General features: G+C 40.9%; 2 protein-coding genes across 32 annotated transcripts in view; both read right to left on the bottom strand.

Moving 5' to 3' along the window:
• Positions 1–1,159: 1,159 nt before the first annotated feature.
• themis (thymocyte selection associated) lies at positions 1,160–10,611 on the bottom strand. The gene is made up of 6 exons (XM_083534466.1): positions 10,083–10,611; positions 8,538–8,675; positions 6,967–7,434; positions 4,823–5,862; positions 1,788–1,890; positions 1,160–1,598 (listed from the first exon to the last, which is right to left on the bottom strand). Exons 1-6 carry the CDS (start codon positions 10,171–10,173, stop codon positions 1,429–1,431), a joined length of 2,010 nt encoding a protein of 669 aa, XP_083390592.1. The 5' UTR covers positions 10,174–10,611; the 3' UTR covers positions 1,160–1,428.
• Positions 10,612–13,614: 3,003 nt separating this feature from the next.
• ptprk (protein tyrosine phosphatase receptor type K) overlaps positions 13,615–18,936 on the bottom strand; it is a 104,460-nt gene continuing 99,138 nt past the window's right edge. For all 31 annotated transcript variants that reach the window (XM_083534358.1, XM_083534359.1, XM_083534366.1 and 28 more), the window contains 10 exons: positions 18,502–18,618; positions 18,254–18,408; positions 16,763–16,898; positions 16,513–16,662; positions 16,259–16,432; positions 15,434–15,565; positions 15,194–15,319; positions 14,932–15,095; positions 14,581–14,716; positions 13,615–14,178 (listed from right to left, as the gene is read on the bottom strand). In XM_083534358.1, the coding sequence (XP_083390484.1) occupies positions 14,125–14,178; positions 14,581–14,716; positions 14,932–15,095; positions 15,194–15,319; positions 15,434–15,565; positions 16,259–16,432; positions 16,513–16,662; positions 16,763–16,898; positions 18,254–18,408; positions 18,502–18,618 (1,344 nt within the window). In that variant the 3' untranslated portion in view covers positions 13,615–14,124. The remainder of the gene's footprint in view (positions 14,179–14,580; positions 14,717–14,931; positions 15,096–15,193; positions 15,320–15,433; positions 15,566–16,258; positions 16,433–16,512; positions 16,663–16,762; positions 16,899–18,253; positions 18,409–18,501; positions 18,619–18,936) is intronic.

Genomic DNA, 18,936 nt, shown 5'->3' with positions numbered 1-18,936 from the left:
CAACTTTCAGTTCAGATGACTCGAGTTCTCCAATAATCCACAACAGGGTTCCTGATTCTGTTCCTTTCATTCCGGCCAATCACACGTCAACATCAAGCAGCAATAACAATATTCAACGCTCTCGCTGTGTGTGGTTTGCCCTGACCAGCGTAGAGCCTTAAGTCCAATGTTCTTCTAGTGATCTGGATGGTGATGGTTATAATAAATAAAAAATAGTTCGTTTTTTGTTTTCATTTATGTTTTGTCTGCTCTCTTCTCCTTTAGGTCTGATCTCCCTCTAATCAATGATCCAATCAGTTTTCTCTGATCTGTTCTGGGATTTTCAAATTTATAAGTTCCATTTGATCTGGTCTCTGTCAGTTGTCTTTGATTTGCTCCACTTACTTTGATCTGACCAGTTCCTTTTTAAAATGTTCTCATTGATCTGGTCATTTATGCTTTCTTTGATCTGGTCAGTTACTTTTCTCTTTGATCTAGCCAGGTATCTTCTCTTTTATTTGGTTAGTATTTTTTCTTTTACTTGGTCAGTTATTTTTGCTTTGTTCTGACAAATTTCCCTTTAACAACTTCTCTTTGATCTGGTCTGTTGTTTTCTGTTTGATTTGATCAGTTATATTCTCTTTGATCCAGCCAGTTTCCCTTTTGATATACTCTCTTTGAACTGTAAATTTTTTTCTCTTTTATCTCGTCATATCTCTTTTGATCCATTTTCTTTTATATATTGTATTTGTTCGGTTCCTTTTGATCCGCTCTGTTTTCCTTTGTTCTGACTGGCTTGTTTTGAGCGTCTGTTCCTTTCTTTTTGATCTTGTACACACAGTTGTTTTCAGTGCTTTTTGAAATTGTCTATAAATCAAAATCTACAGAAATCAGCTGGAATGAATGAATGTGTGTCAGGAATTCGAGGAAGATGCTTGTGGGTGCTGAGCGCATGAGCTGTACGATCCGAGAATGCGTATTGAGCGCCATCTTGTGGCTTCATCAATCAGAAGAATTGCAGAAGAAGATCTTTTTTATTGTCTAGATTTGTGGACACAAATAATAAGGAAAAAAAATTGGTTATCCTTTTTTTTCCAAAATGAGTCGTTTTACTGTTAACGTTTAGGTGCTGCGATGAATAAACAAAACAAAAAAAAATCAATACTTTCATCAAACATTACATTCTCAGTTATTTTATTCGCATAGTGTGTATGTGCATATGCAAAGTGGCTAATTAATTGTCACACCTGCTAGCATTCTAATCCAGAGTTAGGATGATGATGATAAAGCCTTCTCACTGTGACGGTATCTCTCTGAAGGCATAGATGTAAACATTTCCATATGCACGTGAATAGATTTGTATGGGGGGGAAACCCAGGTGTGTTATTTTCCTGTAGATTTCATTTGGTAGGTTATTTTTTTCACCATCTAGTGTGATTTACATAAAATCTATATCGTGTTGCTCGGTTTAACTTTAGCGGGAAGGCTAATGGACTGCTCATTTAACTGCTTCCTGATGTTCTCGAGTTCGTCCTCGTCGATGTATTCGTAATCGTGAGCGTCCTCATCATCTGCTTGTTTTACACACACCTCCTCCAGACTGCGGCCTCGGCTGACAGCTGGGGAGAGAAACACACACACACACACACACACTTAGCATAGTATTACCTCAGGTAAATAATGCTATGCTAATGCTAAACATCAACTGTAAATCATTATTTTCCTTTTGAATGTTTGAACTCCATCATACACACATTCTATAATATATTATTGATCTACATTTCCGGTGCATCTGATTTGGTCCGTACCTCTCTGTAGAGTCGCTCTGGGTAACATAGAGGGAATCAATGGGCTTTTCCCCATCTCTGGCGTAGTGCAGTCAGTGAACGTCTCTCGGCTCACTGGAGCAGTCTGACGTGACACAAAACAAGCAGGAGATCAGTTTCATCCACAGACGCTCACCGTGTTCAGCAATTACTAGCGTTGTTCAAATATACAGCGGCTGTGAAAAGTGTGGCGTCTTCTATGGATTTCATTACGCTCTCCATCCACACTTTTATTTTCAAAAAGTTGCTCATTCACGTTGAAACGTCTGAAAACACTCACGTCCCCCCCCCTGTACTGCGCATGAGCAAAACCTAAAACACTTCCACCTGCATCATTTCCACCTGCCACCAGCGTGGGTTCCTTTCTTAGCACGGAGAACAGCTTTACACACTCCAGACAGTTCGTTTCTCTGGAAACGTTCAGCTGAAATACTTTGCTCTTTACTTCATTCCTCTTGTAAAACCCGCCAAAGATGTTCTTCACTAGTTAGAGATTCTCTTCATCCCAGAGCAGTTCAATAGGGTGACTGGGCAGGTCGTTCCATGATAGATCACTCCAGACGACTGTTTGGGATGGTTGCCATGTTTGTTTAGGATTCTTTTCACTTTCTCTCCAACAGCCCCTGCTCCAAACCTTTAAACTTCCACCTCCATGTTTGACTGTGGGGGTGTGGTGACATCTGCTAAAATCTTCTCTTCTGTATTCCATCAGTTTTTTTGTTGGAGACAAAAATGTCCCTTCACAGAACTTTCGTCCACTAATTCGCTGTCCATTTCTTATGTTTTTGTATTTTACCCAATTAAAAACTTTTTTTTAAGTAGAAACATAAAGAAAATACGTGTTTAAAAAACCCTAAAACTCTGTGTTTCCAAACTTTCGACGGTGTGTGTTAATTGAATGTATGTTAATGATGTACTTTTGTATTCAAACATGTTTTGACAAAACACTTTTTAAAACTTTATGTGGGTCTAAACTTTACACTGTATTATGTGTAACTGACGCACATCAACGCCATTTCCAAGCATTAAAATCTTATTCTGGGTGAATCTCAAATAGAACACAAAGCAACCACATGCAAAACCTGACGGCACAATGGAATTCAAAAGTTTTTCATTAGTTTCAGGCATGGAAGAAAATGTGGAGAAAAGCCTTTATTTGATTAAAAATTAATAAAAGACTTGTGAGAGTTATACCGAATGTCATTGCTAGTGAGAAACACCATCAACCGCCACTAGATGGCAGCAGAAAGACGCAAAAAGTTATTTTTAATTTTTTATTTTATTTTAGACAGACTAAATATATTTATAACCAAATACTAAATAAACCAAATATAAAAACATATATAATACAATTTCATTTTGTGTTATTATGTATTTGTATTTGAGTATTATTATCGAATTTCCGATTACTACTATTATATACCCAATAACTCAATTATAACAAACGCTTGGCGATGACGTAATTGCGGGGCTAATGATGACTTCCGGTTGAAGATTCATTTAAGCTTCAGGGTTTTTTTATTTATTTTTTTAATTTAAATGGTTTTTGAATGATAAATCATTACAGTTCACGTGTCTGTAGTCAAACATCAATGTTGGTTTTTGGTTTCATGATTTTCTGCAGATTTATTTGCAGTTTATTTGATTGTCCTGCAGCTGAAGGTGTGATCACGTGGTGTAGACGTCACTGATTGGACAAGGCAGTGGCGTTGTGATGCACGCGGACAGTTTGCTCAAAATAAAATAAAATAATACTTTATTTATTGTAATTAAATGAGTTTCCAATAAGCCGGAATTGGGAATGTAAAACCATCTTGGAGGATCATTGGGGAAAAAAAACATCAAACCAGTGAGTAAATGCCACTATTTGTTTGTTTGTTTGTTGGCTGGTTGTTTGTTTAATTGTTTGTTTTTGCTGCGTGCCGGTTGGATGACGCGTGTAAACAGCAGTATCTCCCACTAAACTGACTTAATTGTGTTATATTAGTGTGTGTGTGTGTGTGTGTGTGTGTGTGTGTGTGTGTGTGTGTGTATATATATATATATATATATATATTAGTGTGTCAAAAAGTTCCATTACTGCACTCGGACACCACAATCATCCAACAAAGTTTTGATGAGTTAAAAAACAGCATATTTTTGACCCATATCATATCAAACATTTTAATGTAATTATTATTTAATTATTACAAGAAATTCATCATTTGTTTAATAGCAAGTTATTTTAGTTTTAATGACTTTTTCAAAAATCTTTTGCTCTTTGAAGTCTTTAAAAGATCGATTTGTTTATTTGTACTTATTTAAATCCTGTTTATTGATTAGTTTTTTAATCCTCAGGTGGTTATATTTTAAAATCCCCAGATTATTTATTTGTTGTTTTTATTTTTTAAATCCCCAAATTATTTATGGAAAATTGTTTTTTTGAAATTTCCTTTATTTGGATTTATTTTTTAGTTTAAATGTTTGTTTTTTTTCCCCAGATTTTTTTATTGACTTTTTGTTTATTTGTTTGATATTAAAAGGGGTGGGTGGTCTATAGTTGGAAGTAATGTAAGCTACGTTTAAAATAATAATAATAAAAAAAGGTTTTGCTGTATTTGTTTCACCAAACAGACTCGTCTTGTCTGCTGAAAAATGTAGACTGTAAGTTGTGACTTTATTGTTGATTGTTGTGATATTTAAGTTGTGAGATTATGAAACGTCTGGGAAATGTCTGAATTTGTGAAATTTTTTGCTAACAGTTGAATATCAAACAGAATTTGATGCCTTGTTTGTTTAATCTGTAGTTTCCAAGTCCATTCAGGTTACCATTAATATTTAACACAGCTGTGAAATCTTAGCGCCATCCTAATCAGTTAGCAAAGTGCCACTATTATGGTTCAGTAATAAGGGGATGCTAATAGATCAATTATTCTGCTGGAGGGTGACGATATTATGTCTAAAAGAAGGTGGATATCGTGTTCATGGCTTAATATTTCTTGCTACACAACAACTAATAAATCCCCGATGTTACTTACCTTTGGTGAGCAAATGATGGGTTTCTCTGCTTTTGTTTGTGACATCCTGGTTGGTCGCTCTGGAGGTCGTTTGGGTGTTTTGGGTGGGCGTGGCGGGGGTGTTAGCGTGGCCATTGCGTACCTCCTCATGGTGTAGTAACATTTCTCAGAAATCTCTTCAACGAACGAGGTGACGTTACAAGCAGCTTCGCCATCGTTCCACCGTTTCTCCACGTGAAGAGTCATGTGGGTGCGGTTCACCGCGATTTCCCACCAGCTCGAGAGGTCCATGGTGGAGACTAGCAAAAACGGGTCAACAATTTCCTCCTCGATGCGCAGCCCTGGGACTCTGGCCAGAATGTCCTCCTTAAATGAAAGATCGCGTACGGAAACTTTGACGTTGAATGGCAACGGAAACCAACGGCAGACCTCCGAAAGGGAGTACTGACGTTTATCGTGGATAACCTCCATATATCCGCCGTCTAAAAACAGGGGGAGTTGTACTGCCTCGTGGGATTTCCCTTTCATCTTCATGCACAGCAGGGAATCCTTCGTATTTGCCGTTTCGCCAGGCTTTGGTTCTTTTTTCTTCACTAGAAATTCATCCCCTGCGAAAACAGACGCCAAACCATCATAAGTGGAATCAAAAGCCCGAGTGGCCACAACGTGCAGCTTTTCGGTGTCGCTTTGCGCCCGCTGGAGGTCATACGCGGTCGGAAATTCGCGAGGCCGCCGCTTTAGGCGTCCGTTGTAACTTGTTGGAATCAGGAACCGCCGGGGCGATTCCTGGCAGATTTCCGTGGCGAGGATGCGCTTGGCTTCGTAAGCACGGTGCAGGATGATTTTTGTGCACTCTAACAAGGACGTCAGCTCTTCCGGCATGTTGCCTTCAACCGTAGGCCTTTCGATCACTTCAGCCACTAAGGGAAAACTCTCACTAGGTTTTTGGAACACATCCTGGAGGGAAACCGGCTGGATGAAAGAGACCATGTCGGACCGATCCGTCACGTCCATGACTTCCACATCCAGGTTGGACGGAATGACCACGATGTTCTTGCCCACTGTGGAGGAAAAGACGTTAGATGTAGATAAATTAATCATCAAACATCATCGCTTTATTTATGAAGTGACATTCCTGTAGATTTGATGTCTTCTGAAAGGTTTTACTCAGGATTTAGACCCTTCAATTGCTTGTGTTTCATGATCTCAGCTGCTGATCACAGTATTCTTCTAGGTGGACAAAAATGTTTTAAGTTCTGTCCTGGATCAAAGTCTTCTCTACTTGATCATCCTGCAAATATTCCTGGTGATTTTTGTGTACAAAATTCAAGTTTGGTGTCCCACAAGGCTCTGTTTTAGGACCACTTAAGTGTCCTTGTATACACTGCCACTGGGTTTAGTTACTCCTAATCTCTGTATCAGCTTTCGCTATGCTGAAGACACTTAACATGTTGTGTTTTGCAAGGAGATTGTGATTGATACAGAAGAGCAGCCAAGCAAGATCTAGATATACTGTAAGATTTAGTGCGTTATAGTGTATATTGTATTTTAGTTATCGGATGTTTGCTGCTTTGTCCCCTGTGGTGGAGGGGTGTCTTGTGACACCTTCTCCCCCAATTAGTTAAGGTTAGGTTTTCCAGTTTACCTCAACTCTCCTGCCTGACGTGAGTTCATCATCCAGTTTGTATAATACTTTAAAATTGGCCAATTCGTCTTGAGGTCGTTTCTCCAACTTCATGTTCATTCTGTTGCTGCTGTAAATATTCACACCTAAAAACCTGCCTTATGCTACACTCTGTTTTCAGCAGAGTTCATGCCATTCACTTGGATGCATTTAATCAAGAGCTTTATATCAGACTAAGTTGACCAGATAATTTTATTCCTAAGCCAGGTCCAGGGTTTGGTGGTCCTTGAAACAAGGTTTGAACAGAGGCTTGGTAACTGTTAGCTTAGCTTTCAGTTTCCCAACTATGGTCCTGGAGTTCCTCTGACTTGCATAGTGTTTTTTTTTCTCTGCTCCCAATACATTTGATTTAAACATTTTATATGTTCAGGGCAGGTACTTCAGAAGCAACAAAAAAAAAAAAAGGTGGTGTATCCTAGTAGCCTCAGAAATGTCTGCATCCGACCCTCCACCCCATTCAAATAAAAAACGTGTTACTTACCCGACATTACAGCTTGTAACTCGTACACGGGCGTTAACGTCAACTCCCCACTGACATTTTCCAGCAGATTGGAAAACAGCAAATCCTTCACAGCCACATCTTTTACCACAGTCACCACTCTCTTTCTTCCGTTGGGAATTTTCCACTTGGCGAGCTCTTGGAGTGTGTAAAACTGGTCATCCTCGGACTCCAAGAAGTTCCCTTGCTGCGACAGGCTGAGCTTGAAGCAGAACTTGGGCTCTCGATGAAGGACCTCGCACTGGACGTGACCTTCTCCGCTGTCCAGGTTGTGAGAGACCGAGGTAATTCGGAAGATCTCTCGCTTCTTCAGCGAGCCTTGCTGGAGAGTGATTTTAGCCAAGGACAGGAACGTTGGCTGGCTGAGTACATGAGATCCGATCTTCAGTGATCGTACGATCTCCCTGATGCTCTGATAAGGTTTAGCATCTGCTACAATCCTGAAGAGACCTTTTACATAAACACAACATTTAGGGTTGTATTTAGTCAGTGCCATTGTCATGCTGGAACAAGTTCTGGTATCCCAGTTCAAGTGAAGGGAGAAATAATTTTTTTTTGTGGAAAAAGATTGGGGAAGAATAGCATATGGCTGGAAAGGTCATGTCTCCTGTGGAAAAGTACTTAACTATACACTATGTAGTGTATATTTTGAGCCTAATGTGGAAGAATAGGACTAGGACACTGTGCTGTAGATGAAGACTAGGCTAAACCTGGACTAGTTGCTAGCATGAACTTCAAGCACCAGTTTGTTGCTTGCGGTAGTGAATTTGTACAATGCCGTCCCACAGAGCTACTGTAGCTAAGCTACACTTATTACTGCTTCTTATCTGATTTAGTTACTTTGCAGCCATTTGTTACATGAACAATACAACCAGGTGAGGATGAGTCCCCTCAAGGTTCCTTCCTCATACCATATCATTTGTTTTTCCTTTGCAAATAATTGATTTATATATTTCTGTAAAGCTGTTTGATATGGATAGTGTTTGTTGTTGTGCTTTACAGATCAAATTGAATTTAGCGTTACTGCTTTGTTTGTGTGTCTGGAGTTTTATGATTAAGCTGTTGTGTTTGTTTCGCTAAAATTTTAAGGCGAGTTTTCTGAAATCATAGCAACAAATAATGCAACCTAGCTACAAGCTAATGTTCATATATCTATAATATACAAGTATACAAATTGTATTTCCAGTAAAAAATTACAATCTGTGTTTTGTATATGAAGGATATTTAATAAATATTGAAAAATAATTCAACCAGCAAAAGTTAGCATTAGCATTAGCGAGCCCTAGCCGACTTATTTATGTTTCTGTCACATGCTGTCTTGCACCAAAAATTAGACAATATTATCTAGAAATCTTTGTAAATGCGAAAGAATTTAAAGATTCAAGGAAAGATTAAACTTCTTTTGAACTTATTTCAAAATCTGGAATATGGAATCATATGGTCATAATAATCATAATTTTCGCCAATATTATAAAGTAAAAAAACTAGTTTTTCATGCCAGATTGTGCAACCGTTTGCGTTCCACTTCACACACACTTTGGCGCTCTACGTACCCGGGTACTCCAGCGGCAGGTTGATGTCCGTCCCATCCGAAGTGTGCGCGACAAACCTTGTGATGGTGATCTCGATGATTTTCATCAGATCTCCAGTGGAGAGGCAGCAGGTTCTTCCGAACAGCTCGTACACTGAACCTGAAGCAAACGAGGCAACATACGACACGCAGTGTTCAAGGTCACGGGTTCACACGCAGTGCTTTCGCTATTGGTATCGAACAGCTTGTAAATATCACCAAAATATCATGATACAGTGCAAATATTATCTTCCATTGACTGAATTTGGTGTATTTGATGTTTTCTTCAGTAAATAGTTTCTGATGCTGGTTCAGAAGGACACAGACTGAGATCAGGATGATGCCGGCAGTGAATGAGGTTACTGATAGTTCTGCTTCTGGTTTGTGAATGAACGTCAGCGATGGAGGCTCGAGGCACAGAGTTAACGCACAACTAAAAAATAGCGTAACATGTTCTACACAATCCAGGGACATTAATGGCTTCCAAAAATTCTGTAAAAAAACCCACCCTGCCCACAATCCACCTCTTCAGGCAGATTGAAAAGGTATTTATGGCATTGGGTAGATGGCAAATTGTTTATATAAAAGTGAGCGGTTAAGTGTTAAAGGCTTTGCTCAAGGCTCCTAATCGGTCTTGCTGGGATTTGAACTCTCAACCTATTTACTAATATCGGTCCAACATATTAATCACTGATCTACCACTTACTGTGAAGCTTCTCGTGATTGAACTTCTTATCATTAGAATCAACTGAGAAAATGTTGTGCATAAAGTCCTACCTTACTATTGCAGAACATTTCGTTTATTATTACTTTTACAATATAAATCTTCTACAAATCCAAAAATCCACACAGACCAACAGAAAAAGCGTTAAAATTCTAAAACACAAACTGGCTGAAATTGTATCAAGTGACAAATTAAAGAATTATTTGAGGATAAATTAAGGGCGCCAATATTTACACTCACTGCTTAGGAACTCGCTTTAATTAGAATCTTTACAAGTTTACTTTTGGTTACGGATCTTAACCCGCTTAACCTTTTTTTTCTTGTGTAAATGATTAAAGATGGATATATATTATATATCGGATTAAAAATATTCATTTGTTGAAAAAAAGAAACGCAGTATTTCTGCTACATGATCTTTATTGTAAATATTCAAGCCGTTACAACGACTACTATGTGATATAACCGAAAATTGTACATAGGCAGAATAGTGCGTATATTTAGAGAGTCCGAGCCTGAAAAGTCTTGCTGCACTCATGACGTGACAGGCGGACGTGCGGGAACATTTCGTTTAAAGAGTCAGGAAAACACCTATTTGCATTTAAATATTTTAACCACATGATCAACAGAAATGTGTCCAATATGTTTGTGTTGAATGTGTTCAAGTTCATGTCTAACAAATACAAACCAGAGGAAAATCACCAACGAAGAGTTTCTCTTTTTTTCCTCCATTTCTTCATATAAAATGCTTCTGTATGTATATTAGGATTTGAGTAATATTTTTAGCGTAGGAAATTAGCTTCGTACCTTGAAAGTAAATCCCAGACTGGATCTGCAGAATCCTGGGCAGAGTTTCAGGGTCCAGAGAGCGAGTGAACTCACTTAGTGTCATCGCCATCGTCGGTAGCGTCCACAGAGCCGTCTCACAGCAGAGCTTCACAGCATCAAGGCATCCATCAGGTGGTTTAGTAATAATAGTTATTATAAGAAGAAGATGATGATGATGAAGAGTCGGTCGAAAAGGCCAGGTTGATGGCAAAGGAGTGACCTTTGACCTTTTCGACCAGCACAGCGTCCCTGTAGCTCGGAGACGTCGAGCGAAGAACAATAGCGTGAAATATCGGAGGAACGCGAGCAGGAAGTGAAGGATGTCGACCTCAAAGGGAAGCGACGCTGTGCAGAGCTGCAGCACAAAACCACACGTGAGCTTTTATTCTCTCGCTCTTCTCTCAAAAAGGGAAAAGTGCTGATGGAGGAGAAAAAAAACGGCAAGGCTGACGACACTCGGGGGCATTCAAGACCTCCGAAATGAAGTTTTGAACCCCGTTCACTTTTAGTTTGATTGACAGGTTTAGCTAATAAATGTGACTATAAAAGTTTTCTTATAGGGTTTTTTTCCCTCTCGGAGATCCTTCCACAATTTCCCACAATTCTGTCGCACACTGAAGTGAATAATATTTAAAATGATATACAAAATATTCACAAATTATCATTATAAAAATGTATCAATTTAAAAAATGTGATTGTGAAAATAAAACTGTAGCAAAATATTAAATAATAAAATATAAAAATGCATTAATTTCTTTTGTTTTGCCATAAAACAACTTTTTTATATTAAATAATAATAATAATAATATGAAAAAGAACTCTGTGCCATTAAATATTTAGTAACATATAAATATTATCTATTAGTTTATTTATTTTTTTATAGTTTTTGTTTTTATTAGTGTAAAAATAAATAGAATGTAACATCACACAAACATGTGGTTTATTACATCTGTTTTTAAATATTAGATTAAATTGTTACATTTTTTATATTTAATATAAATCATTTTCTTGTTAAAATAATTTATATATATTATATAAGATACAGTAGTGAGAATCAAAGACTATACAAACTACTGCTTTTTAAAAGTATAATCTTTTAATATACATTTTAAATCTTATCACCCATTATGAGTGTTTGTTTGTTTGTTTGTTTGTTTTTGTTTAGCAATTCAGCTAATGATCAGTTGTAAATTGTTTGGTGGAATAATGGTGTGTGTTTGAGGTTTGATCGTGAAAAGAGGCGTCGTGTGTTTGAGGTTTGATCGTGAAAAGAGGCGTCGAGGTTTAGGGTTTTTAAAGGCCGCAGTCTGATTGGCTCTCGGCTTTTTCTGCGTTTCCACACGATTTTCCGTCCACAGTAAACTTTATTCTATTCAGTTCTGGAAAAAAAACTTTCATATCATGGTATGCTTAGTTTTTCTGCAACTGGAAATGGTTCCACCTCGACAAGCTAAAGATCCATGAGGTTCCTGAGCAACTGGAGAACTTCACCAGTCTGGGTTCCTTTTTTGAGTCTGGTTCCTCTCAAGGTTTCTTCCTCATACCATCTTGGGGAGTTTTGCACTGGCTCACTCATTAGCAATAAACTTAATTATAATGAAGAAACTGATACATTCTTTTGATTGGTTGATTGGTTTTCCTGTCCTGATGTTTCATATGAACGTAACGTGAAAGTCGACCTGTGTTTCCTGCCACAGCGTTTAAGACGTCACATAATCCGCCGTTCGGTATCTATGGGATCCCGAGTTTTTAGCTACGCTGCTCCTTATTTGTGGAATCCGCTTCGCTCGAATCTCGTTTGAAAACTAATCTTTTCAGGCAAATCAGCGACACTGTATACGTACTTCTTATTGGTTGTAGTGGGTTTGTAAAGCACCTATAAATGAAATGCATTATTATTATTATTGATAATATCTGTGATGATGATGCATGTTGGGCTGCTATGTGATTGGCTAATTTTAGCAGGTGTACCTAATAAAGTGGCAAGTGTAGATCCAGTATAACCAGTGATGCTCTCATATTACAGATGGAGGGATGTTTGGGTCGCTGTTCTTGGCTGGTTTGCTTTAGGTTTTCTCTATTTTGCTTCATTGTCTCGTTCTTCAGTTTCGCGTCCGCGCCGCATGATTCTGCCGCCACCATGCTTCACTGTGTTTTCAAGCCGTGGGAGGTTTCAGGTTCAGGTTTTGGACAGAAAGCTCTACCACAAACCCTCTCCCCACATCACAGCTGGGTCACTTTTATGCTTTCTTTTGTCTTGGCTTCTTTCTTGTTGCCCTCCCATAACACTTGGTCTTTGAGTTGGTTGCCTGGTGCATCATTACTCCTCTCAAGTCTCATTGTTGAGAGTGGAGTTTTTGAGGAGCATTTTTTTTTTTTTCTCCTCGCTCCTGGGTGGTGTGATGCAGCTTCCAGCTCCTGCTGAACTCCAAAACTGGATATTATTCTCTATGCATTTGTATTTCTTTTCTCTAGCTCGTATAGAATGCTCTCAGGTCTTTATTTTCCTTCATGTTCAAAGGCTGAACGTTTGGGTGATCATCCATTCCACATTGAGATCTCTTTCGCTCTTATATAATGAGCTCCACTCTTCTGGGAGGATGTTCCACTAGATTTTGTGGAGATTCAGGCGTAAGGGTGTTGGTAAAGTCAGGAGGCCTGGGGTGCAGTCAGTGTTTACACTTATCCCAATATATAAAAAAAAAAAACACATGACAAACACTTTACACATCTTTTTTATTAAAAGGGTTTTCACTAGTTTCATTACAGCCAATAAGACAACAGCTACAGACAGAACACAGAGGATGCATGAGGCGATCGATCGTTTTGTTGGAAATCACCCCCCCCCCCCCCCCAATCCCTTCCCGTGGCAAAGTCCAACATGGCGCCACGTGGACGCGCTTCCTTCCTTCCTTCCTTTCCTTGTGTCGAGTTTACCGCAGAAGAACCGCGGTGTTTAACACTTATGTTAGCGCTCGAGGTCTCAGTCTTTTCAATAAAGTTCTGCTCCTCGACGTCGCTTTAGTAAAAGATACAGTTCGCAATTATGTGGACAGAAAAAAAGCAGGTAAAAATCTGAAAACAAATTACAAAATGAACATGGGACTGGGCACGTGAGGATCGACGACGTCGCGCTTCTGCTTTTCTCGTCATCTTTCGCCAATACACTCCATTTTTTCCAACACAAGTGGAAAATTCAGTCATTGTGGGTTTGTTCATTTGATTTTTTTTTTTTTTTTATAATAACGTTCACTAGGATCCGATCCAAATCACATCGTTTCTTTTTAATGCTTTATTTTAATATTGTATGGTTTTTGAAATGGTGTAAAATAGCATGATTGTATACCTGCGCTTACAGTAGCTACAGCAGAGCGAAGCTGCTGTTTAATACGCAGTGAACATCCCCCTCGTATCGCCACATGCCCAGAGTCTACACAACACTGAAATAATACCAAAACCAAAAACTATTCACAAAAATGTTTACAGGGGAAACAGGCAGGAACGAGGGCGATTTTTGTTGTTTTTTAGCTTTCGGGGAGAAAATAAATACAAACGATGTGCTTTATAGACATATTTACACTCGTCTTTGGCTTATGATTATAATTCTGCTACAAAACAAACTGAAAAAAAAGACAATAATAATCCATAAGCCAGCCATTAGTGCACAATACAAAGCCAAGGTCACGCCACGTCGTGTGTTTGAACGCAACGCCGGATCTCATACACGTGTCAGCGTCAGCTATAATCATATACACGGTGCTTCGACGGGAACCGTAACGACAAAGAGACGAAACCAGAAAAAAAAAATTCCGCATGCAACAGATCGGCCTTCGTGTTTTGAGGAAAAAAAAAAAAAAAAAAAACGCAGGAATTGTCCCGTCGCTCGCTTTTCAGGATGCTAGTAAGCTAACACTTTATTTTCGCTTGACAGTTTGTCTGTTTCCATCCGCAGCCAATCGGGAACAGCAACAAGTGTGTGGGAAATCAGTCTGGATGGACGTCGCCTCCTTTCCCTTATTTATTAGGAGTTCTCGATGTACTCCAGAGCTACATCGTAACAGAACCGGTACTGCTCCTGCACACACACACACACACACACCAGTTTAGGGCTAGAATGGGTATGATTGAGGGTTAGGGTTTTCCCTGGCTGTTTTTTCCCCATTTTGAAAGACAGTTCTGGACTCTAATTGGTCAGAAGGTGTAGGTGTTGGTAGCAACTATAAAATTGTTTTTGTTCCTGAGACTTTGGGTTGAAGGGAACAGGTTGATTTTATTATTATTATTTTTTAATTATTGTATACATTTTATTCTTGGGCCCTTGAGCAAGGCCCTCAACTCCTCTGTACATAAAAAAAAACCATAACAGTTTCGACACATTACTGTTTCTATAGCAACAGCTCGGGGGCGTGTTCCCAGCCAGCGTTAAGATCCGCCATTTTTACCCTTGTGGTTTCCCTGTTTGGCGTCTGCGTCTTACCGGCGTGTCCACCATGTTGGGTTTGCTGTTCCTCAGGCTCTTCACGCCGTGAAACACGTCCACAACGTTCTGCCTCTTGATCATCTCGCACACGATGGTGACGGCTGAGAAAACCCCACTGCGCCCCCCGCCGTTCCTACACCAAACACAGAGCAGTGAGTTACGCGCGGTTCTGGGTCTGTATACACACTAACTGTCCGCTTTATTAGGAACAGAATCTTATATATGCAGGTACACGTCAAGAGCTTCAAACAAGAGCAGAAGTTTTTGAAATTCCTCACGAAGACTCCAAAAGAGCGCTGTTCCTGCAAGTGTGTGTGTGTGTGTGTGTGTGTGCTCGTGTGTGCTCACAGACAGTGGACCACGGTGCGCCCCTCCCCCTCTTCACACTCCTCCTGCCACTTGTCCACCTGCAGGATCAGCTTCAGGAATGAGCGCTTGGAGGCAGGAACCTCTCGCAGCCCTGCCCACCCCAGGTATTGAAAATGACGGACCATGAGGTAGCCCTCTTGTGGCTGAAACACACACACACACGCACGCACGCACACTTGTAACTAAACACGTTTGCAAATAAATGGTTTCAAAATAAAAGCGTAAAGAAGCGTGTCCTCACTCGGGTCAGGTTACAGATCCTGAACAGGCGGCTGATAACGTCACAGTCCATGGAGCAGGAAACTCGCTCGACCTGCACGGGGCCGTACCGGAGCATGCCTTCTTCAGGCCAGTACTGAGAGCAGCCCTACACACACACACACACACACAATAAATCTGCTTTTGTGAAGCATCAAACAGTGATATTCATTCACACACTTACGGAGAGCACAGCAGTGTGTGTGTTTTGTGAGGTCCTCACCTGAGCAAGGTCGATCTCGTTCAGCATGACGATGGAGGTGCAGCCATAATCGTAAACCAACCTCCAGAAATCCTTTACAGTGTTGGGCAGAGGGTGCTGAGTGACTATAAAAGCCGCCGGCTGCCTGTAGCTCTGCATAACACACACACACACACACACACAGTGACTTAGCGAAAACACTATGGCACACAAGTGTATGCCTCGACACGCAGGCAAATGTGCGTGAGCATGCAGCAGTGATGAGGAGCAGTCACACACACGACCAAAACACACATGTGCACGAGTGAGTGTGTGTGTGTGTGTGTGTGTGTGTGTACACGCACGCATGCTGATGGAAAGCGGCCATGAAACAAATCCAGTCTGAGAAGCAGACAGTGAGACGGGACGTTACCTGGTACAGTCCTGACGTCTGCGTCAGCGTTACAGAAAAGCGATTCCACAGTTTAATGAAACCTGAACGAGTTCCGGATTTTTACACCGAGTTCTAGTTTCTGTTACACTCATCAGAACAGGAGCAAAAACACACACACTGGATTTGTCTCGTGCCTTTCGACTATAACGAGGGCATGAGGAAGGAATGGATGGATGGAGAGAAAGAAAAGGGAGAGGTGGATGGAGGTTTATCTCCGTGTATGCCGTGTTGATGCAGATGAAGAGAGTAATAAAGTGATTGATGAAGGTGGCGCAAACGTCCCTCAGTGCAGCTGTAAGAATGGAGTGATATTCAGATGGTGAATGCACGGTTGAGGTAGAAACGGTGTGTGACAGACGGAGTGATGGTGGGGTTTTGTGAGATGGAGGGAGAAAGAGCGAGATGGTTCTTACATCCATGAGTGCAGCGTTGATGTAGTTGCTGCTCTCGCCATCGATGGTGATGAGGAAGGGCAGACAGCGGTCAGGGGGCAGGTTGGACATGAAGCGGTTCTTCTCATGGTTCCTGGGCAGGAGAGCGATGCTGCAGTCCTCAGGCTGGGGCTGAGGGGTCACTGAGTTCAGCGTCTAATACACACAAACACCATCAGTGAGGTTATTTGACTCTCATACAGTAAGTTGTATGATGATACGTGAGTGTGTGTTACCTGGAACTCATCTTTGAGGTGGGACGAGTTACTCTGGGAGTCGATGCGGATCATGTCGTAATACGCTGCTTTAAACTCACAAACGGGGATCGCGGTGTCTCCACACAGACAAGCCTCCAAAATAGCGTCATGGATGAAGATGTACTGCTCCTGAGTCACACACACACACATTCAGTTGCAAGACCTGTCTGACATGTATGGAGAGAAGGTGTGTGTGTGTGTGTGTGTGTGTGTGTGTGTGTACACACACCTCGGTCTGCACCATGTTGATGCGTCGTGAGCGGAGCGCTTTAACGCAGTTGTAAATGTCCACAACACCCTCGCGCTCCGCCATGTCCAACATGATGTCAATCACTATGTAACATCCTGTACGGCCTGCCCCCGCGCTGACAAACAGGAAGTGACATCACAATCATCATCACAACAATAGCCCTAAAATCTTACAAATGTATTCTTTAATAATATAAATTAAAACAATAGATTCAATAACAGTTAGGGATTTTTATTAGCGGAAATTTATAGATTTGTTTAAAATGTAATTAATAAAAATTATTAAAAAAATTACAAAATAAATAAAAACATTGATAATCCTTTTTTTTTTTTTTTAATTCAAAACTTCCAGTCAAAAGATTTGGACGCACCTTCCCCAGCAAAGGAAAACCAATAACTACCTCTGCTGCAGAAGATTGTATGTATATATGCTTCTCAGTCAACAGCCCTGTCAGTACTACTACATCTACTGTAGTCCATATTATAACAAGAAATTCTACAGTCTCCAATACCATCAAACACTATAATAAAACAGGCTCTCATGAGGACCTTCCTATTAAAGAGCTACCTCTGCTGCAGAAGATAAGTTTATTAGAATTACCACCATCAAAAACAACAGAAATAAATAAATGCTTCTTGGTGGTCAAGTGGCAAACATGTTTCAGCATCCACAGTTCAGAGGAGAGACAGCAGGAGACTATGAGACTCAGGATCTTTATGGTCAACTTGTTGGGCTAAGAAACACAAGGAATGGACATTAGTGTACCAGACGTACAGAGGGTGAGCAGACGCTTCCTGAATGTGTGGTTCCCAGTGTGAAGCATGGAAGAGGAGGTGTGATGGTGTGGAGGTGCCTTGCTTTGTTGATTGTCTAAATCAAGGACGCAATTAGCCAGCATGGCTTCCACAGCATCCGCAGCGACATGCAGCCGTCCCGTCTGGTTTACACTCAGTAGGACCATCCTTTGTTTTCAAACAAGACAAACACACCTCTAGGTTCTGGAAGAGCTTTTTGTTCAAGAAGGAGAGTGATGGAGTGCTGCATCAGATGGCCCTGTCCTCCACAATCACCCCATCTGAATCCAGGCGAGATGGTTTGAGATGAGTGAAGGAGAAGCAGCCGACACATCTGGGGTCTTTAACACATTTTTGTTTACTACATCGTTCTTTCATAGTTTGGATTCTTTGTTCTCTTGGGGGGAAACCCACTGAAGAAGGCGTGTCCAAACTTCTGACTTATACTGTTTAACAATACAACACAAGACGTGTGTGTGTGTGTAGCACAGGAAGTGGGTTTGTCTGCATTGCTGTTCTGCAGCAGGCACGCTCTCACCCACACGCCAGCATATGATACATACAACAGGAAATGCACAAGTGAAGAAGCCAGCAGTGGGCGCAGATTTCCCACAGTGTGTGTGTGTGTGTGTGTGTGTGTGTGTGTGTGTGTGTGTGTGTGTGTGTGTGTGTGTACCTGCAGTGCACTACAATGGGGCCTGCAGTCGGAGGGTTGGACATTTTGACGCGGCGGATAAACGACAGCAGGCCTGTAGCGTGATAGGGAACTCCATGATCCGGCCAACCGGTGAAGTGGAACTGCTTTACCTCACGCACTTCATTAAAACCCCTCTGTTGGGTGCAAGACACACACACGTCATATTATATTATATGTGTGTATTTGTGTGTGTTCAGGTGTAAGAGTGAGTTCCGTGTCTCACTTACCCGTTCCAGAGTGAAAGTGCGCACAACGTACTCGGCCAGTGGCTCCACCTCCACGAAGGTCACCTTGAAGTCCCCGTACACCTCTGCATCATCCGGCCAGTACTTATAACATTTCACCTGGAGCAGGAAGAAGCGGGTGAGAACCTGACCTGTGCAACGTCACATCACACTGAGACCTGAGCACCTCCGCCACAGCACCGCGGAACTCTGCGCTCTCTGATTGATCAGAAGGTGGTAAAGTCATGTTGGGACACGGGGGCTTTAATACAAGCGCTCACTAATGGAAGGAGTCTCCAGGGTCAGAGGCGATGGAACGAGTTTTTAGAGCCGACATGACCTGAAGCTGAAGAAATGGATAAAGTCCTCAATGATGCTTGAGTAGGTAAAAATGCAATGATGTGGTGAATAAAACTCTCAGACTCGAGCCGTTGGAGG

Source organism: Silurus aristotelis (assembly GCF_946808225.1).
Source record: "Silurus aristotelis genome assembly, chromosome: 28".
In the NCBI taxonomy this organism is placed as follows: domain Eukaryota; kingdom Metazoa; phylum Chordata; class Actinopteri; order Siluriformes; family Siluridae; genus Silurus; species Silurus aristotelis.
The sequence above is the reverse complement of the archived record's forward strand: the minus strand, read 5'-3'. Positions and strand labels throughout refer to the sequence as shown.